The sequence below is a fragment of the Garra rufa genome, chromosome 16 (assembly GCF_049309525.1).
Source record: "Garra rufa chromosome 16, GarRuf1.0, whole genome shotgun sequence".
Lineage (NCBI taxonomy): Eukaryota > Metazoa > Chordata > Actinopteri > Cypriniformes > Cyprinidae > Garra > Garra rufa.
In genome coordinates this window covers 42,605,130-42,627,733 of record NC_133376.1, presented here as the reverse complement: position 1 = coordinate 42,627,733, position 22,604 = coordinate 42,605,130, and the positions used below count along the sequence as shown (strand labels likewise).

Below are 22,604 nucleotides of genomic sequence, written 5' to 3'. Positions count from 1 at the left end.
TCCTAGTGTGGGAGCGTTTGGAGACCATCATAAGGTTGCGTCGTGTTCACCCGCTGTCTGAAAAGGCTTTTAAATGGTGAGCAGACGAAAGCAAGAGGACTCTAGAGAGAACTGCTGTTGGACTGGGAAGGACTGGTGTTTCACTTTCCATTAAATCTATTATCTCTGTGCCACCGCGTCTGATTCTGTCAATTGACTGGCTGATTACTGTCAACAGATCACATCACTTTACTGCTACGGCTCCATTATTCCCTCGGGGCCTTAAAAGAAACTACAGAAAAAGGGTGAGAATCAGTCGAGCTGCAATCCACATCTGAAGTGAGCGACTCGAGCGCTGAGCTTCTGCTTTAAAATCTGCTTCTGAATCGTGGCCATTAAAAATGTATCAAGAATCAAGTTTATCAGGGAAGAGGAGGCTTAAGCTCGAGTCTCATTAGCCCACACAAAACACAGCTGTTCACTTTTACACGGAGCACAGACATGCAGATGAAAATTGTGGGGAAAAACACGCAATTGTGCACAGACATGGAAAAATAATTGTGAGAAATGAAAGCAGGGTTGCCAAATGTTCACAAGTTAAATTGATTTTTTTTTTTTCAAACATCCGTTGAGATTCTAAGATCTGTATTAATCTTTTTATATATTTTAGTTTATGTTTACTAACTATATGTGTGTGTACTTTGTATATTTAATATGTGGGTCAAAGACGAAAAAGGGTTTAAGCATAAAAACAAAAAAATGCTTTAAATCAATGTTTTTCCAAAAAAATATTAAAACGTTTTTTTTTGTTTTGTTTAATTTAATTCAATTTCTTGTTTTTGTTGTTCTGAGCAAATAATAAATATCATACATTTTCCCCTAATTTACAGAAGACGCTTATTAGAATGTAAGGATTATTAACAACAAAACTCAATTAATGGCATTCAAAGATTAATTACTTTCACCTCAAATATGAATAATTCTACATTGTTAAAATTTGCCACTAAACTAGGTTTTGCCCATTTGTAAAATAGTAAGACTTTACTCATTTAAAACACAATCAAATTTAATATGCTCCTTATTCTTATATATATTTTAATATGTACAAGTCCGAATAAGCATGTTGTTTGAATTTTTACATAAATATTGACTGAATGACAATGTAACATTATTTCAATCAAATTTTAACATTTTATTCTCCAAAAACGTATTTAAAACCTTAAAAGTAGACATGAAATCAGATTATAGAGAGAGAGAGAGAGAGAGAGAGAGAGAGAGAGAGAGAGAGAGAGAGAGAGAGAGAGAGAGAATATTGTAGATAATTGTAATAATTTATGCTTTAATGAAATGCCTCATTTCAACATCAATTTATATATATATATATATATATATATATATATATATATATATATAAATTTTTATATACATCTTAATTAAAACTATAATAATATCCCAGTGATATTAAAATAAAACTGTGCTTCTAAAGGTGTCACAAAATTTAGAATGAGCTCTTTTTAATTTCAAAAGTGTACATTTAAATTGAAACAGCCACACCAGGGTTGCCAGGTATTGATCAATCACAGCCAAAACCAGTCCAATTGCATTCCAGGGAAAATTGGCTTTTAAAAAATGTTCCAAATTTGTGTTCTAATGGGGCAGGTTGATTCACTTCAACCCCAGAACTAAAAAAAAAAAAATCTGCGATAACTGTATAAAAGTTGCCCAAAATAACTTAAATGAAATAAATAAAATGTCATTTTTATTAGTTATTTTAAATGTCTGTTTCTTTAACTTCATTTTAGTATATCAAGTTTAGCTACAATTGGAAATGCTGCTTTAGCATTTAAATCAAATAAAAGTAGTAGCGAAACATGTTTTTTTTTATGGTTTTAGTGGACTACAATAACCCCGAGAGGGAATGGGTAGAAAAGTGCATTGGTAGCTGAAGGAAGTCAGGCCTGACCCTCAGTGTTTCTGTGCTGCTTAACGCTTCTGGCAACTTAATGATCAAACGGAGCAGCCTGTGCCGGAGCATCACATCACAGCGCTGTAATCCAGCACTCCAGGGACAAAGATAAAACACTGAGAAGACCTCGCATTCTTCTCCTGTGTCTTTCATTTTTTATTACAAGAAAAATTGCGTTACACACAATTACAGGCAATAATGACAAAATAGAAAGCCCATTCATCTTGATAAAGAGGGAGATGATTAGCTTTTGTTATGGCTGTAAATGCATAATTTACCACCGCTGTCACGGCACAGCTGAAAAACAGATCATCAGACGGGTCGGGGGAACGGATAACCCGGAATCGCTTCGGCCTATGTTTTTAACATATTTCTCTGTTTAATGGGTTCTGTAATATCGGGTTCACAGATCAATGGCAGCGCTTGGTGTGCTTCTACAGAACAGATCTCAAAAGCAGCATTAAAACACTGGGTGTTCAACAAGAAACGAGTGACTTTCTTAATGCATCGCTTACATCAATTATTCACCTGTAAACTGTACTCTCAAATGTAAAATGTGCAGATTTCAAGCTTAATGTTACATAGTTGCCGTCTAAAAGAAACATGAAACTGCATGTAACCATATTAGCAGTATGTATGGCATAAAAAAAAATAATAATGTCACCCTGGATCTCAAAACCAGTTTTTTGAAATTCAGATTTATACATCATCTGAAAGCTGAATAAATAAGCTTTCCATTGATGTAGGATAGGACAATATTTGGCCGAGATAGGACTATTTGAAAATCTGGAATCTGAGGGTGCAAAAAAAAAAAAAAAAAAAAAAAAAAAAATCCAAATATTGAGAAAAATCACCTGTAAAGATATTTAAATTAAGTTCTTAGCAATGCATATTACTAATCAAAAATTAAGTTTTGATATATTTAGAGTAGGAAATTTATGAAATATCTTCATGGTACATGATCTTTACTTAATATCCTAATGATTTTTGGCATAAAAGAAAAATCTATAATTTTGACCCATACAATGTATTTTTGGCTATTGCTACTTAAGACTGGTTTTGTGGTCCAGGGTCACATATAAACTATAAACAATAGTAATAATAATAATAATAATAGTTATGTTATTGTTGCATATTTAATTGCTTTTGAAAATTATTTTCTTTTAATAATTATTTTCAATATCATTATTTTCAATATATATATATATATATATTTTTTATATATATAAAATTATTGTTTTATGTTTTAATAAAACAAAATTAAAGTAAAAAGTAAAAATCATTCTGCATACTGTTTATCAGTATATTATTATTGTTGTTGTTAGTGCAATTTTATTTACGGAATGAACAAAAAATATAAAAACAACAAAAAATATATTTTAAATATTTACAATAATTACATATTTTAATTATTACAAATAATATTAATAAAATATATATTGTTACATATTTTCTTGTTTTTAATAATATATTTCAGTATTATGTTATGTTTTATTAGAACAAAATAAAGTAACAAAAATCATTCTGCATATTGGGAATCAGCATATTATTATTATTTTTCATTATGATATAATATAACAATTTATACAAGTATTACATATTTTGATAATACATTTTTCAATATATGCTTTTTTTATAAAACAAAATAAAAGTAAAAATCAATTTGCATATTGGTTATCAGTATATTATTATTGTTGTTGTTAGTGCTATTATATTTACGGAATGAATAAAAAAAAATATACAACAAAAATAAACAAAAATATACAACAAAATAAACAAAAATGTCATTAAATGTCAACTAAAAATATTTTTGTTTTAAACAATATATTTCAGTATTATTTAAAAAAAAAATATATAAATATTGGTCATCAGCAAAACATCACTGCTGTTGTTTCATATTTCATAATAATATACTATTTATAAATGTGTATTATTATCATCATTATTATATATTTTATTGATTTTAATAATAAGAAGAAGAAGAAGAATGTAATAAAATGTAATTCTTTTCCATTGTTTTTTTTTTTTATAAAATGAAATTGAATCAGTCTTTCCTTCATATCAGTTATCAGTTCAACATAAAAATAACTGCTAGGATTCTCTGTCCTAAAAACAATATGGTTTGACCTCTGGTGAGGGTGATGATGATAAACAGATGCACAGAATGTGAGCGGGGTCAAGAAGGACAGAAGGTGCGGCACTCACAGCTCTCGATCTCCAGCGTGCAGTTCTGCTCATCCAGCGGGTATCGCCTCAGGTCCATCATACAGGCAGCGGTGGTGGTGATCCTGAATGCAAAGCAGAGACAGGGGACTGTGGGGATTACTGACGCTTCTCAAGGACAACAGAGACGAGGAGCAGCCCTCCTCCCTCAACCACACTGCTGCTCTCCACCTACAAACAGCCTTTTTCTGCTTTTTTACTATTCTTTACATCCTTTTTGCTCTTCTATAAAATATAGGAATTCTATATAATATGAAATATATATATATATATATAATATGATCGATCTGACCCAACTGCAGCAGCAATGCCATTCTCACAGCAAATACAAAATCTAAAATTAAATAGATGTCTCTGAACTTCATTGCGGGTTGTTAAAACTTCATCTGAAGAACTGCTTACCTTTAATAATGTAGTGCACAACTCAATTCCAAAACCCTTTACTTGAATTCTCCAATGTTCGTGAGAGCAACTTCACTCCTTTTTCTTTTTTTGGCAGAAAAAAGTGAAAGTTTTCACCATGGCTGGACTAAATAGGCTATATGTCGAACGTCACCTGACCAACCCCGGAAAACAGGTCTCATTGCTTCCGCTTGTCGGAGAACGTGTTAATAGCCATAATAAATAATGGCGATATCGACGGACTTTTAAGGTAATCAGTTAAACAAGCCAGCTGTTTATTGTGGACGTTTCATTCGATAGTTATATATAAATGTTAGTGAAAAGAATAAAAATTTAAAACTTTTATATATCAATCCACATATGTGATGGACATTGGTTATGATCATTTTTAGTGTCTACTTTGAATGAATCTTGAGTAAATCATGTTCATATTTAAAGAGGGATATGCAAAACGCGTGAACCGGAAGCAACGAGACCTGTTTAGCAGAAAACGGAAGCCTGTTGGGCATAACCCCTATTGTCTCATCAAGCCTGCGTTTATTTTAATTTCAGTCAAATGATCAGAAATACAGTAAAAGCTCTAAAATTGTGAAATATTATTACAGTTTAAAATTTATTTCTGTGATCAAAGCTGGATTTTCAGCATCATTGCTGTAGTCTTCAGTGTCACATGATTCTTCAGAAATCATTTTAATATGCTGATTTGATGCTTAAAAACATTATTATTATTATTAGCAATATTTAATGTTGAATACAGTTGTGCTGCCCAATACTTTTGTAGAAACTGTGATACATTTAATTTTAATTATATATAAATATAATATAGATATAAATTACTTAAATATAATAAAACAATATAAACAATTTTAAATTTTACTATTTTTAGCAAATTACCATCAGTCAGCTTCTACGACAGCGTTTTAGTTCCACGTTAATAAATTTAAAAAGCTAGAATAACAAAAATAAAGTCGTAACAAAGTCCTAACATTTTGAGAATAAAGTGGAAATTTCAAGAATAAAATTGAATTATGAGAATATAGTCAAAATATTCGAGAATAAAGCTGAAATTTCAAGAATAAAGTTGAAATTTCAAGAATAAAGTTGAAATATAAGAATAAAGTCATAATATTTTGAGAATAAAGTTGATTTATTTCGAGAATGGTCATAATATTTTGAGAATAAAGTAAAAATATTTTAAGAATAAAGTTTAAATATTTGAGAATAGTCGAAATTTCAAGAATAAAACTGAAATATTCGAGAATATGAAATTCAAGAAGCTGAAATTGAGCTTCTCGTCAAAATTACGAGAATAAAGTAAAAATATTTTGAGAATGAAGTCAAAATTATAAGAATAAAGTTGAAATATTTTGAAAATAAATTCGAAATTACAAGAATAAAGTCCAAATATTTTGAGAATAAAGTCAAAATTATGAGAATAAAGTCAAAATATTCAAGAATAAAGCTGAAATTGCGAGAATAAAGTTGAAATTTCAAGAATAAAGTCATAATATTTTGAGAATAAAGTTGTTATATTTTGAGAATAGTCATAATATTTTTAGAATAAAGTAAAAATATTTTAAGAATAAAGTTTAAATATTTTGAGAATAGTCGAAATTTCAAGAATAAAACTGAAATATTCGAGAATATGAAATTCGAGAAGCTGAAATTGAGAGAATGAAGTCAAAATTATGAAAATAAAGTTGAAATATTTTGAAAATAAATTCGAAATTGCGAGAATAAAACTGAAATATTTTGAGAATAAAGTCGAAATTATGAGAAAAAAGTCAGTCGAATAGAGTTGAAACATGAAATATTGACTTTATTCCTTTGACTCTATTCTTGAAACATTTGGACTTTATTATCATAATTTCACTTTATTCTTGAAATATTACGTCTTTAATCTCATAATGTCAGATTATTATTATTTTTTTTAACATGGCACTAAAGCACTGTTGTTATTTTCCATCATAACTAATGAACTTGTCACTACAGGTTGTGACTTTAGTACCATTTTGATTTGATTTAAAGCACCACCTAAACTTATACTTTTCATTTTTGCAGTTTTCACCGTATATGTTATGAGTTATGGTTTGTCAGCATAGCGAAAAACAAGCCTCATCTCTTTCTTTGCTCACCCAAGACAACATTCGGGGTCAGTAACATCAGTATAATAAGATAAGTATAGTTATAAATCAGTAAAATATCTGTTTCAAATAAATGAGTCTCTTTTTGATTTTGATGAAAAGCAGCAATTAAACTTAGGTTTTTCAAGGGTTGCATTTTTTACCCTATACAGTTCTGGTTTGTCAGCACAGCGATTTCTCTCTTTGTTCCCGGTCATAAATCAACATGCTTAAAACATCAATACTCCCGAGGTTGCTACTGCACCGTCCCGCAATCACAATTCCACAGGAAGCGCTGGAAGTACTGGGAGCTCTGGGAAATCAGGAAATTAGGCCAAGATGGCAGAGGTAAAAATAACAGGCTATTTATAGGTCGCTACATCATCAGCAAAAGTCTCTGTGCATTTCGGTGTCTAAGAGATGGATGGATGAGAGAGTCATTGGTCCCTACAGCTGATGAGCTTTGGTGCTTCTAGAAGCGTTGAAGAGTTGATCAGTCTCTAGATCAGATCTCTAGTTCCTCTTCTCGCTCTCTTAACATTACTGACCCTTTCTCAATCTCTTTCATCTCTGAAACCCCTTTTATCTTCTCCTTCTCTTTCCATCTTCCATCTTTCTTTCACTACATGCATATTTCTCTCTCTCTGACATGGAGAGAGACTAAATTACATTAATCACAAATCGGCTTGAATGATGACTGTAAGATTATTTTTTAAAGAAATTCATGTTTTTATTCAGCTAGGATACATTTAATCCTTCAAAAGTGATGGTAAAGATGTTTATAATGTTACAAAAGATTTCTATTTCAAATAAATGCTGTTCTTTTGAACTTTCTATTCATCTGTGAACGCTGCAAAAAAATAAATGCATCACTGTTTCCACAAAAATATTGGGCGGCACAACTGTTAAGCAGCAAATCAGCAAATTAGAATGATTTCTGAAGGATCATGTGACACTGAAGACTGCAGTAATGATGATGAAAATTCAGATTTGATCACAGCCGTTAATTACATTTTAGAATTTTTCTTTAAGGGTCATTGGCGCATAAGGATTTTTGACAGACCCGTTAAAAAAAAAAAAAAAAAAAAAAAAACATATCTTTTGCAGTTGTTCAAACATTTAGAATGTTGTGTACACATAAATTCATATTAAAATGTTAAATTAAGAGATTTTAGTGTTTTAATTGGCTTTAGCGTAAAAAAATGTCATGTGGTGCAACCATGAGTTATATTAACATTAATTTATTTCTTTTAACTTTTTTTTCTTTTTAAATTTTTGTAAATAATGATTTATATATTTTGTTCTATAATTTCAAAGTTGTCTTCTTATTCATACAGAATTAACATGATGCATTTTTGACGATTTCAACAATAACATTTTATTTTGCTTGACAGTCAAATCTGGTAAAATATATTAAAAAACCTAACTAATACATAAAAATACTAATAAATGCATAATTACCAAACTGAAATTACATGATCTAATTTATTTATTTAGTTTGCATTTTTTTCCTCTATATTGTACAAAGATTGATTATAAACCATATGAAATGGCCCGTAAAAATGCGATTCCAAATTTTACTAAAATAAAGTAAAGTATTTTATTATTTAAATATTTTTATTGAATTTAAAAGCTCAATCTGTGACATATTTCTAAAATGGAAAACCCTCTGCAGTGTTTGCGCCACATGAATTTTAATATATATATAACTTATTATATATATTCATTGTTTTTTATTAAGTCATACCACATGATAAGGATTATCGACAGGCCAATTTTAAAATACAAAAAATATTCATATCTATTGCAACTGTTCAAGCATTTAGAATGTTGTGTACACATAAATTCATATTAAAATGTTAAATGAAGTGATTTAAGTTTTTTCCTCTAGATGAATTGGCTGTAGCCTTAAAAAAATGTCATGTGGTGCAAACATGATTTATATTAAAATTGATTCTTTTCCTTAACATGTTTAACTTTTTTCAGATGTTCTCAGTAATTAAAGTAATTGCATTTCTTTTGAATTTTTTATTAATAATGATCTCATATTTTGTTCTATAATTTCAGAGTCGCCTTAAATGTTTTTAGACTTCTTTTTCCTGTAAACTGCAAACAACTGATAAAATGTTTTAAAAATACCATTCACTTAAGCATACTGTAGTAGTAATCCATATTTCAACCACAGAAATCACATATTTTATTTTTAATGTAATACAGTTATTGCTATTATTGGTTGCACCACTATTAATTCCCCATATTGTACAAAGATTATGCCCAAATTGCATAAAAATATATTCCCAAAATAAAAGTATTTTATGTATATAAACCATCAATTGAATCTAAAAGCACAAAAACTGCCAATCTGGGGCATATATCTATAATGGAAAACACTCTGCAGTGGTCGCACCACATGACATTTCCAAATTTAGTCAAAATTTACAAGCACAGAATTGGCCACCTAAACAAAACAATGAACAATTTAATGGATTTCAACATAAAAGTCCCAAAATAGTAATTTCTGGTTAGTCGCACCACATGATATTTCAGACAATGGACATCATCGGACAAAGTTTGTTTGAATATTATGATGGAAATATAAATACAAATGCTTTGCAATTTTATACAGGATTAAAAATGATGCCAAATAGTGCAGAAAATTAATCTGAATAAATTTAGGGTCTTTTCAAAGATCTTTCCAAAAAGTAGTTATGGTCGGACTGTCGCACCACATGATATTTTGACACTTTGAATAACAGAAATATTACAAACAACTAATGTTATTTGAAAAAGTGAGTACATACTGTACATGAGAGAGGTGCTTCATATATATGGCATCTTTTTTGTGCATTTAAACCAATTTTTAAATAAAGAAAATGCAATCAGACAGAAAATTTAGGCATGCATTATTCCTGACAGCCAAAGAAATTGTAGAATTTAAAGCAGAAAACAAACTCACAAATCCATATCAAAGCAATGATATTATAATCTGTCAGTCAAGGACATATATCTATAATGGAAAGCACTCCACAGTGGTCGCACCACATGACATTTTCAAATCGAATCAAAACTTACAAGCACAGAATTGGCCACCAAAACAAAACAAGCTATCTTCCCACAAAATGCTTTGAATAGATTTCAACATAAAAGTCCCAAAATAGTAGTTTTTCAGATGGTCGCACCACATGATATTTCAGACAATGGACATCATCGGACAAAATTTGTTTGAACATTATGATGGAAATATAAATACAAATGCTTTGCAATTTTATACAGAATTAAAAATGATGCCAAATAGTGCAGAAAATTAATCTGAATAAATTTAGGGTAATGTCAAAGATTGCACCACATGACATTTTGACACTTTGAATAACAGAAAAATTACAAACAACTAATGTTATTTGAAAAAGTGAGTACATACTGTACATGAGAGAGGTACTTCATATATATGGCATATTTTTAGTGCATTTAAACCAATTTTTAACCACAGAAAATGCAATCAGACAGAAAATTTAGGCACGCATTATTCCTGACAGCTGAAGAATTTGTAGAATTAAAAGGAGAAAACAAACTCACAAATCCATATTAAAGCAATGATATTATAACCCGCCAATCTGGGGCAAATATCTATAATGGAAAACACTCCGCAGTGGTCGCACCACATGACATTTTCAAATTTAATCAAAATTTACAAGCACAGAATTGGCCACCAAAACAAAACAAGCTAGCTTCCCACAAAATGCTTTGAATGGATTTCAACAAAAAAGTCCCAAAATAGTACTTTCTAGATGGTCGCACCACATGACAATTCAGAAAATGGACATCATTGGACAACATTTGTTTGAATATTATGATGGAAATATAAATATAAATGCTTAGCAATTTTATACAGAATTAAAAATGATGCCAAATAGTGCAGAAAATTAACTTTTTTTAAGATTAAATAAATTTAGGGTAATGTCAAAGATGTTTCTAAAAAGTAGCTATGGCTGGACGGTCGCACCACATGATATTTTGACACTTTGATAATAACTAAATGTTATTTGAAAAAGTGAGTACATACTGTACATGGGAGAGGTACTTGAGATATATATATATATATATATATATATATATATATATATATATATATATATATATATATATATATATACATATAAAGATATATATCTTATATAAAGACATATATCTTTTTTGTGCATTTAACCCCTTAACTGTCACTCGTCCACCAAAAATCTACTTCATAACAGGAGTTCTGACCTTTTTGATTCCTTTTTCCCTATTACACTTTAGAAATCATAAGAAATTATATATCAGTTGAAAACTTAAAATATCAAAATTCACCCTTTGAAAGCCATTTAAAAATCAGACAATGAATTTACACGGAAAATGTACATCAAAATCATATTAAAAAATATTTTCGTTCATGAATTATAAAAAAATTAGGTTTGAATTCTTCATTTTCACGTCTCTGTTTTAAAAGTAGATGTGACAGTTAAACCAATTTTTAACTAAAAAAAAATGCAATCACACTGCAAAAAATGCTTTTCTAGCTTAGATTTTTTTGTCTTGTTTCCAGCCAAAATATCTAAAAATTCTTAAATCAAGAAGGATTTTCTAGACGAGTAAAAATCATTTTCTTGTTTTCAGAAAAAAAAAACAAAGTCATTTTTTTGTCTTGTTTCCAGCCAAAATATCTAAAAATTCTTATCTACAAATATCTAAAAATCATTTTCTTGTTTTCAGAAAAAATAAGTCAAAATTAAGTGCATTTTTGCTTAAAACAAGCTAAATAATCTGCCAATTTGGTAAGCAAAATAATCTTGTTTTGTCTGTTTGAAATAAGATTTTTTTTTTCTTACCCCATTGGCAGATTATTTTGCTTGTTCTAAGCAAAAACTCACTTAATTTTGACTTGTTTTTTCTGAAAACAAGAAAATGATTTTTAGATTTTTTTAGATAAGAATTTTTAGATATTTTGGCTGGAAACAAGACAAAAAAAAATCTAAGCTAGAAAAGCATTTTTTTGCGGTGCAGAAAATGTATTATTTATTTATTAAAGCAATGACATTATAACCTGGATGTGCTTTTTCATCAGAGTGGGCTAATATGATTTATTTGTCAGGTGTTATAATTGCCCCTAACCACTCCAACCACTCTGACTATGGTCTAGTCTTTCTCATTATATGTGTATTTATTGCCAAACCCACAAAGACGGGAGGTATATTTGTAGCAGACTGTGAGTTAGGAAGAAAAACGTAAAAAGATTTTGCCCCCAGTCTCTCTTACTCATCTCTCCATTTCTCTGCTCTCCGTCTCACTGTGACCCGCTGCTTACTGCTTGATTTGTATCCGCTTGAAGAGGGCTTGGCTCAATATATTAAGAGCAGAAGGAAGCTAGGCCTGACCCTCGCCGGTTTAGTGCCGCTTAACGCCTCTGGCAGCTTGTATCAGCTTGAAAAGGGTCTGAGGAATAAAAGTCGGAGCTGTTTACTCTCCAGTACCGTTAGACCGCTGCTTCCCCGCATTGAAACCCACCAACGCCGAGGTCTTCTCATGTGCATGCATTCAAGAGCACTCTCTTTAGCAGCACACTAGACTTCATCTATCCGGTTTCCCCGCACAGGTTCATGTAAGGGTTGGGTACAGACCCCAAGGCAGCATGTGTACCTTTATTCCAAACGACCTTGTTTACTAAGGCTTGTGCTGCAACACACCACGCAGGGGTCTGACTAAATTACATTATGAGGGTGGCGAGAGGATGAGGAGAGCTGGAAACACTGCAGCCAAAATGGTAGTCCTGAATCGGATCAAGGATTTCGCACTAGAAAGTGATTTTTTTTTAACCTTCTGGTCTTGTTCGGACATTTTTGACAGAAAATTCTTACATTTAGTTTTTTACATCATGTTTTTCTTGGTATTAAAGGTTTCGACATTTGCTATGTGAACACACAAAAAAAAAAAAAATGATGGACATGATTCGAAAAGGTTAAATAGTCCTAAAAATGTCACACATATTGTTCACAGTCAAAAATGACAGCATTGGAGCTAAATCACTTCTTTAAAATGAAACCTTAAGTTAACTTAAATATCTGCACCAAAGCACTTCTGCTTTTTTCAAAATGTAAAAAATGTGGAATTTTTTTTTTCAAATTTTTTTTTTCAAAATAGGCATCATACAAAATGCATGTTATTTTTTGAATAAGATATTTCACATAAAAGACATTTACATATTGTCCACTATAAAATACTAGTTGAATAGTCTTCCTAAAAAAGTCACAGTCAGAAAATGACAGCACTGGAAATGAATGGGAAGCAAATTTCATCTAGTGGAAAATCTTTCTGAAAGATATCAACCTTAAGCTTGTTTAGATCTATGGTTTGATTTTTTGTTCATCTTTAAGCTAAAACATGTTTTGGAAAATATACGTTTCTTGTACAGTATTTTTTGTGATTTTTTTATAATAACAAATAATTAAAAGATTCAAAATAATAAAGTTTCACTTTTTGCATTTTTTTATTCACTTCAGCAACAATCAGCTAAATCTCTTCTTTAAAAAGAAACCTTTTTTGCTCTGTCGTAAATCATTTTAAAAAGTTGCAAATTTCATTTTCAGGTCTGAGCTCAAAAAGTGGGTAACAGGTAATAGATGGATCATAACTTCTCCATAAATATAATTCAGTACCATAAAATCCCCTAAAAATACAACATACAGTTGAAGTCAAAAGTTTACATACACCTTGCAGAATATTACATTTTGTTTTTTACATTATGTTTTTCTTGATCCTTAACCTTGGTAAAGTTTTTGACATTTTTGATATATGAACACAAACAAAAAATTCAAGGACATGATTTGAAAAGGTTAAATGGTCCTAAAAAGTCACACATATTGTTCACATTTAAAAATGACAGCATTGGAAATAATTGAAAAGCAAATTTCATCTAGTGGTAAATCTTTCTGAAAGATATCAACCTTAAACTTGTTTAGATCTATGGTTTGATTTTAAAACATGTAAAACATGTTTTTGAAAATATACATTTAATGCGCAGTAATTTTGTGCATTTTTCATAATAATAAAGTAATAAAAATCAAAATAACAAAGTTTCAATTTTTGCATTTTTTTTTCACTTCAGCTAAATCTGCTAAATCTCTTCTTTAAAAAGAGACCTTAAGTTAACCTAAATATCTGCTCCAAAGCATTTTTGCTTTGTCATAAATCAGTCAAATTGTAAAAAGTTGGAAATTTTATTTTCAGGTTTTTGCTCAAAAAGTGGTCAACATCAGGTTATAAATGGATCATAACTATTCAATATATATAAATTACTACCATAAAAATCCCCTAAAAATACATCATACAGTTGAAGTAAAAAATAAATAAAAAATTGCATACACCCTGCAGAATCTGCAAAATATTCATTATTTTACCAAAAGAAGAGGGGTCATACTTTTTTTTTTTTACATTTTGATTTACAAATCAAAATTTTTACATTTAGTTTTTTACATTGTTTTTCTTGGTATTAACCTTGGTAAAGGTTTGCTATAAAAAAAAAAAATCATGGACATGATTCGAAGAAGGTTAAATGGTCCTAAAATGTCACACATATTGTTCACAGTCAAAAAATTACAGCATTGGAAACGATTGGAAAGCAAATTTCCCCAATTTAATAAGTTGAGTTTTACGGTTTTGAAATGCATTCAGCCGTTCTCCTGTTCTGGCGATATCACTTGAATAGATTTCAAAACGGTAAAACTCAACTTATTAACTCGGGGGGAGTTGGAGAATGAGCCTATTTCCAAAATTTTATTTCCTATTTCCAAAAATTTTCCTTTAAGCTTGTTTAGATCTATGGTTTGATTTTTTTTTTTTTTTTCATTTCTAGGGTATAACATGTTTTGGAAAATATAAATTTCATGTGCAGTATTTTGTGCATTTTTTGTCATAATATTTTTTTTCCCTTTTTTCACTTCAGCAAACGTAACTTAAATATCTGCTCCAAAGCATTTTAGCTTTGTCGTAAATCAGCGAAATATTAAAAGGTTGGATATTTGTATTTTCAGGTTTTTGCTCCAAAAGTGGTCAACATCAGGTAATAAATGGATCGTAACTACTCCATAAATATAATTTAGTACCATAAAATTCCCATAAAAATACAACATACTTTACAGTTGAAGTCAAAAGTTACACCTTGCAGAATCATACACAAAGCATGTTATTTTTTATTAAGCACTGACCTGAATAAGTTATTTCACATAAAAGATATTTACATGTAGTCCATAAGAGAAAAGACTAGTTATGATTATAAAAATAACCCTGTTCTTCTTGGTATTAACCTTGCTAATGGTTTTGAATTGCTACTTGCTATGTGAACAAAAAAAATAATGGAGATGATTGTAAAAGGTTAAATGGTCCTGAAAATAAATTACTTGTATTGTTCACAGTCAAAAGTGACAGCATTGGAAATGAATGGGAAGCAATTTCATCTAGTGGAAAATCTTTCTGAAAGATATCAATCCATGGTTTGATTTTTTTGTTCATCTTTAAGCTAAAACATGTTTTGGAAAATATACATTTCTTGTACGCTATTTGTGTGCATTTTTCATAATGAAGTAATAATAATAATTTAAAAAAAGCTTCTTTGAAAAGAAACCTTAAGTTACCTTAAATATCTGCTCCAAAGCATTTTTGTTTTGTTGTAAATCATTTTAAAAAGTTGGAAATGTCATTTTTGAGCTCAAAAAGTGGGTAACTGCTAATAGATGAATCAAAACTTCTCTATAAATTTAATTTAGTATCATAAAATCTGCTAAAAATACAACATACAGTTAAAGTCAAAGGTGTGCAAATTTTTTTTATTGTTTTATCAAAATAAGAGGGATCATACAAAATGCATGTTATTTTTTATTTATTACTGACCTGAATTGGATGTTTCACATGAAAGACACACAACTTGGTTAGATTTATGTTTTTATTTTTGTGCATTCTTCATAATAAATAAACTTATATAGCTTTCACTTTTACTTTTTTTTCACTTCAGCAAAAATCTGCCGAATCTCTTCTTTAAAAAGAGACCTTACATTAACTTAAATATCGGCTCGTAAGTCAGCAAGAGTTACAAAAGTTGGACATTCAACATCAGGTAAGAAATGGATTGTAAGTAACCCATGAATTTAATTTAGTACCAAAAAATCCTCTAAAATAAAAGTCAAAAGACAGCAGAATCTGCAAAATGCTCATTATTTTATCAAAATAAGAGGGATCACACAAAATGCATGTTATTTTTTATCATTTTTACTATTATTTTCTCTTGTGGACTATAAGCAAACATCTTTTATGTGAAACATCTTGTTCAGGTCAGTACTAAATAAACAATAACACACATTTTGTATGATCCCTCTTATTTTGGTAAAATAATTAACATTTTGCAGATTTTGCAAGGTGTATGTAAACTTTTGACTTTAACTGTATTAAATAAAAAAAGACATTATCAAATTGAAGTATAGTATATTCATTTCAATGAAAAAAACACTTTTTTCATCAATTTTAACCACTGTGCAAACAACACTGGAATGTTAAGCAAGTATAGCAATTCTCTCGACAGTGAAAAACAGTTGCTATATGAAAACTAGTTTAAGGGAAGGGGCTTAAAAGATGTGAACAGTCATTTGAGTGCATATACACATATAATGTGCACATATGGACTAGGAATGTGCATTAAGATAGTGTTTCTGTAAAGCATAGCATTAAAAGCACCAAGGTCATTTGTTTAATTCCCACGAAATGCATGAACTGATATAATGTATACTTTCAATCCAGTTGCTTTGGATAAAATCATGCGCTAAATCCAAAAAATGTAACTGAAATCAATCTAATTTAAAGTTCATATTGAATTAAACCACCAAAAAAGTGTTTTTGAACATAAATCTGCAGATTGTTTGAAAAAAAAAAAAACCTCCAATCTCATCAATGGTATAAATAAAAACACTATCAAACTTAAATATAGTACATTCATTTCAATGAAAAAAAAAAGCAAAAAAAACATTGTCATATTTGACCACCATGCAAACAACACCAGAGTGTTAAAAAGTATAGCAATTACTTCAATGGTGAAAAATGATTGTTATATGAACAAGGTAATGGGTTTGAGTCCCAGGGAATGCATGAACTGAAAAAAGCATGTGGCAAATGCAAAAAAAAAATGCTAATTAAATCAAAAACATAAATTAAATAAAAGTGCACATACAAATTAGAAATGTTCAATAAAATATGTAAAGCATAGCATTAAAAGCACCAAGGTCATTTGTTTAATTCCCACGAAATGCATGAACTGATATAATGTATACTTTCAATCCAGTTGCTTTGGATAAAATCATGCGCTAAATCCAAAAAATGTAAATGAAATCAATCTAATTTAAAGTTCATATTGAATTAAACCACCAAAAAAGTGTTTTTGAACATAAATCTGCAGATTGTTTGAAAAAAAAAAAACCTGCAATCTCATCAACGGTATAAATAAAAACACTATCAAACTTAAATATAGTACATTCATTTCAATGAAAAAAAAAACATTTTTGTCATATTTGACCACCATGCAAACAACACTAGAGTGTTAAAAAGTATAGCAATTGCTTCAATGGTGAAAAATGGTTGTTATATGAACAAGGTAATGGGTTTGAGTCCCAGGGAATGCATGAACTGAAAAAAAAGCATGTGGCAAATGCAAAAAAAAAAAAAAAAAAATGCTAATTAAATCAAAAACATAAATTAAATAAAAGTGCACATACAAATTAGAAATGTTCATTAAAATATGTAAAGCATAGCATTAAAAGCACCAAGGTCATTTGTTTAATTCCCACGAAATGCATGAACTGATATAATGTATACTTTGAATCCAGTTGCTTTGGATAAATCATGCGCTAAATCCAAAAAATGTAACTGAAATCAATCTAATTTAAAGTTCATATTGAATTAAACCACCAAAAAAGTGTTTTTGAACATAAATCTGCAGACTGTTTGAAAAAAAAAAAAAAAAAAAACCTGCAATCTCATCAACGGTATAAAGAAAAACACTATCAAACTTAAATATAATACATTCATTTCAATGAAAAAAAAAAAGAATTCGTAATTTTTGACCACCATGCAAACAACACTAGAGTGTTAAAAAGTATAGCAATTGCTTCAATGGTGAAAAATGGTTGTTATATGAACAAGGTAATGGGTTTGATTCCCCGGGAATGCATGAACTGAAAAAAAAGCATGTGGCAAATGCAAAGTAAATCAAAAACATAAAAAAATGAAGCATAGCTTTATGTGTCAAATGCAAAAAATGTGGCAAATGCAAAAAAATGCTAATTAAATCAAAAACATAAATTAAAGTGCACATACGAATTAGAAATGTTCATTAAAAAGTGTAAAGCATAGCATTAAAAGCACCAAGGTCATTTGTTTAATTCCCACGAAATGCATGAACTGATATAATGTATACTTTGAATCCAGTTGCTTTGAATAAAAGCATGTGCTAAATCCAAATAATGTAAATGATTTAGAGTTCCTATTGAATTAAACATAAACCTGCAGAATGTTTGAAAAAAAAAAAAAAAGAAATCGGAATCACATCAGGAAAGAATGTGACATAAAGATGAGAGCATTTACTTTTATATTACTCTAATATAGATTTCTTGTGTGATCCTGCTAAGCCACTATTGACTATTGTGAGAGAAGGACACGGTATTGAATTCCGCTACCAATTCAGCAATTTTCCTTGCAGTGATGCCTCTCCTGAGTTTCTTATTGCCGCTGGTATATTCACCTTCCTCTACGCAGAAAGAAAGCACAGGAATGTGTGAATATACAAAATAAAATAACACCTCCCTTAAATAGAAGCTGTCCTATTCTGCCCTTGGACATCTTCAAGCTGCTGTAAAAAAAAAATAACACCAGCCATATAGTAGGCAACCTTTTCTGCAAATGAGAATTAATGATCACGTCTCCATTTTATTGTGTGGCTCATCCACTGTACACGAGAAGGTAAACAGAAGACCTCTTCTTCTCTCAGTCACTATGTGTAGTAATTTAGATTTGCTCAAGTCTATTATGTCCTAAATTAGTTGATTGCGTTTAGACAGAAGGGGCCCTAACCGCGCTTTAACGTTTCTTAATAGGCCTAGTACAGAGCCTTGCTGAACACCTCATGGTGTGTGCTTACCAATTTATGCTCTGTGCTTAAATGCTGAGAATGTGAGATGCCAAAACAGAATAAGCTGATCGCTGCTAAAACTATACTTGAAATGTTGGTTTAATTCAGACAGGAAATTGTTTACATTTAAATCAGACACTACACTGCAAAAAATGCTTTTCTTACTTAGATTTTTTGTCTTGTTTCCAGCCAAAATATCTAAAAATTCTTGAACCAGGAAGGATTTTCTAGACAAGTAAAAATTATTATCTTGTTTTTAGTAAAAACAAGTCAAAATTAAGTGAGTTTTTGCTTAAAACAAGCAAAATAATCTGCCAATGGGGTAAGAAAAAAAATCTTATTTCAAGCAGACAACTAGATTTTTTTTCTTACCCCATTGGCAGATTATTTTGCTTGTTTTAAGCAAAAACTCACCTAATTTTGACTTGTTTTTACTAAAAACAAGACACAAATTTTTACTTGTCTAGAAAATCCTTCCTGGTTCAAGAATTTTTAGATATTTTGGCTGGAAACAAGACAAAAAATCTAAGTAAGAAAAGCATTTTTTGCAGTGTAGTCTCAGCCTATGGCCCTGTTTACACTAGTGCGTTTTCGTTTTTCAACGTTTTAAAATGAAAATGATCCTTGTCTACACTGGCAATTTCACTGCTTCTCAGAAAAAGTTTTTTTTTTTTTTCAAAAGTCTCTGTTTTTGTCTGTTTACACTGATATGCAACCCCAGAGTTTTCAAACTCTTCAGTGTTTTCGATAGTCTCTGTTTTTGATGGTTGAAAACACCGGAGTAGTGTAAACAACAGCCTTAACCATAGCAAAAGTTATGCGTTTTACAACAAAAACACATTAGTGCGAAAAAGCGAAAGAAATATCGCATGTCCTGAAATTAAACAACAGATTCCTATGGATGCGTTCACATAGACAGCAAATTTTTTTTTTTAATAATCAGTCTGACCAATCTTTTCAGTTTCGCAAAGCAAAAACATGGCCTTCCAATAAGATATGAACATTACATCACATGCACAACTCATGGTATTTTTTATAACATTTAAGGAGGTTTATGATAACAAGCAGTGAGGCGTTATTAAACATACAAAGATAGTTTGTGTTTCTGGTGTAAAAATATAACTATTTATCATAAGTTAATGCTGTATATTAAGCATCGGATGATGTTAAATCCATATACAAGATATATATCTGAAAAAAAATGCATTGTTGGTTGACAGTATCTAGCGTGCAGGCGTGAATTAGCAAAAGGTGAACGATCGGTTTGAGCTCTGTGTGAAAACACTATTCACCAGCGTTTTCGCATCACGCTCGGTGTGGAAAAGCCTTAAGACCCCGTTTACACTTGTGCGTTTTTGCTTAAAGTGAGTCACATGACCATTCAGGCTGCTTACGTCATCAAGGATGTCTTATTTAAGAGAAATTCCTTTTTCAACAGTGATATTTAAGTTACTCTTCTAAAATAAGCCTCCGAAATGAGACGCAACAAATAAGTAAGATGTTATTGTTTACATGGTCGTCAAGAATACACGGAGCGAATGTGGGCAGCCCTAACATTAAAACGCAACACCGGAGTTTGTAAAGTAAAACAGGGTCTGCAGCATTTCTAAAGTGTCTGTTTTGGTCTGTTTACACTGAAATGCAAGCCCAGAGTTTTCCAACTAAAATGGGGTCTGCAGCGTTTTTAAAAGTCTCTGTTTTGGTCCAGTTACACTAAAATGCAAAACCGTAGTCTATAAACTAAAACAGGGTCTGCAGCATTTTCAAAAGTCTCTGTTTTGGTCCGTTTAAACTGATATGCAAGCCCAGAGTTTTCCAACTAAAATGGGGTCTGCAGCGTTTTTAAAAGTCTCTGTTTTGGTCCAGTTACACTAAAATGCAAAACCGTAGTCTGTAAACTAAAACAGGGTCTGCAGCATTTTCAAAAGTCTCTGTTTTGGTCCGTTTAAACTGATATGCAAGCCCAGAGTTTTCCAACTAAAATGGGGTCTGCAGCGTTTTTAAAAGTCTCTGTTTTGGTCCAGTTACACTAAAATGCAAAACCGTAGTCTGTAAACTAAAACAGGGTCTGCAGCTCTTTCAAAAGTCTCTGTTTTGGTCCGTTTAAACTGATATGCAAGTCCAGAGTTTTCCAACTAAAATGGGGTCTTTAGCGCTTTCGAAAGTCTCTGTTTTGGTCTGTTAACACTAAAATGCAATACGTAGTCTGTAAACTAAAACAGGGTCTGCAGCTCTTTCAAAAGTCTCTGTTTTGTTCCGTTTAAACTGATATGCAAGCCCAGAGTTTTCCAACTAAAATGGGGTCTTTAGCGCTTTCGAAAGTCTCTGTTTTGGTCTGTTAACACTAAAATGCAATACGTAGTCTGTAAACTAAAACAGGGTCTGCAGCTCTTTCAAAAGTCTCTGTTTTGGTCCACTTACATTAAAATACAAGCCCAGAGTTTTCCAACTAAAATGGGGTCTGCAGCGTTTTCGAAAGCCTCCATTTTCGATGGTCGAAAACACCAGAATAGTGTAAACGACAGGCATAACCGTAGCAAAAGTTATGCATTTTAAGGCCAATTCACACCACACAGTCAAACGCCAAAAAATAAGCTGACTCAATTTGGCTGATGTATTTAGAATTTTTTTGAATGTTTCATGTTTACATTGCTCCAACAAACACCAACAAACTGAGTCACAGAGAGTCAAGTAACACAGTTGCTGCATCCCAATTCACCTACTGTACTTACTGTATACTATGCCCTAAAAGTATGTATTCTTTTTGTGAAGAAAAACGACATACCTTTGAGTATGTAGCAGAATACTAGACAAGCTTTGGGACATACTTCATCATAGCTGCCTCTTCTAACAGACGCTCTGTTGCTTAGTTATGTGTATCTTGTCACTGTTTAAACTTCCCTGTCAATCATCTTGTCAAACTGTTAACATCATCCACATTTCATTTCATTTAATGTCCTACCGTATTGGAGAGAAATGAAGAGGCACGTTGATCTTTCATGGTGAGAACTCATGCTCATGTGTTTGCATAATGATGCATTTTAAAGGTAATGACCAAACGTATCATTATAAAAGTTCACAATGTTGCTGTAGATGAAATATAATGTGGACAACATTGAATAAATATTTTTTCGTCAGGTTAGACATTATTTATTCACTCAAACCCCTTTCTCTACCTGTCCGTCGGTCGCGCATATCTGCCATGTTTGTAGTTTTTAAACACTTTTTTTGCGTGTTTGTAGTTCTAATTGAATCCTTGTTCACCACGCAATGTGTTGTGGGCAATTTTGGATGTTAGAGTTTGCACTGATCCACACTATCTTTGAATACTATTTAGGACGGATAGTATGCGAATTGGAATGCAGCATGTGTCTACACGGGTGCGACAGTTGTTGCATCGCACCGCATCCAGTTTAGACAGCGTCTCTGATTATAATCAACAGAACTTCAATTGTATTTTATCGTGTCTATTTATCGCGTATTTTAAGTCTATTATGTCGTAAATTAGTTAACTGCATTTAGACAGAAGGGGCCCTAACTGCGCTGTAACGCTTCTTAACTGGGCCTAGTACAGAGCCTTGCTGAACACCTCATTTTGTGTGCTTACTTGATCTTGTAACCACAATCAAAATTTTACTTCTATTAATGTCTTTGCGGATCATTCTATGCCTGAAAAGACGGCAAATAAAACAAAAGAGGCCATGGGTGAAGCACACCA

At 31.0% G+C, this 22,604-nt stretch overlaps 1 protein-coding gene across 3 annotated transcripts in view; it reads right to left on the bottom strand.

Moving 5' to 3' along the window:
- Window positions 1-22,604, bottom strand: part of LOC141289043 (gamma-aminobutyric acid receptor subunit beta-2-like) — an 87,242-nt gene that overhangs the window by 19,338 nt on the left and 45,300 nt on the right. For all 3 annotated transcript variants that reach the window (XR_012339793.1, XM_073821231.1, XM_073821230.1), the window contains exon 5: window positions 4,151-4,233. Coding sequence is in view for 2 of the 3 variants with exons in the window: in XM_073821231.1 (XP_073677332.1) it covers window positions 4,151-4,233 (83 nt within the window). In the remaining variant the exon portion in view is untranslated. The remainder of the gene's footprint in view (window positions 1-4,150; window positions 4,234-22,604) is intronic.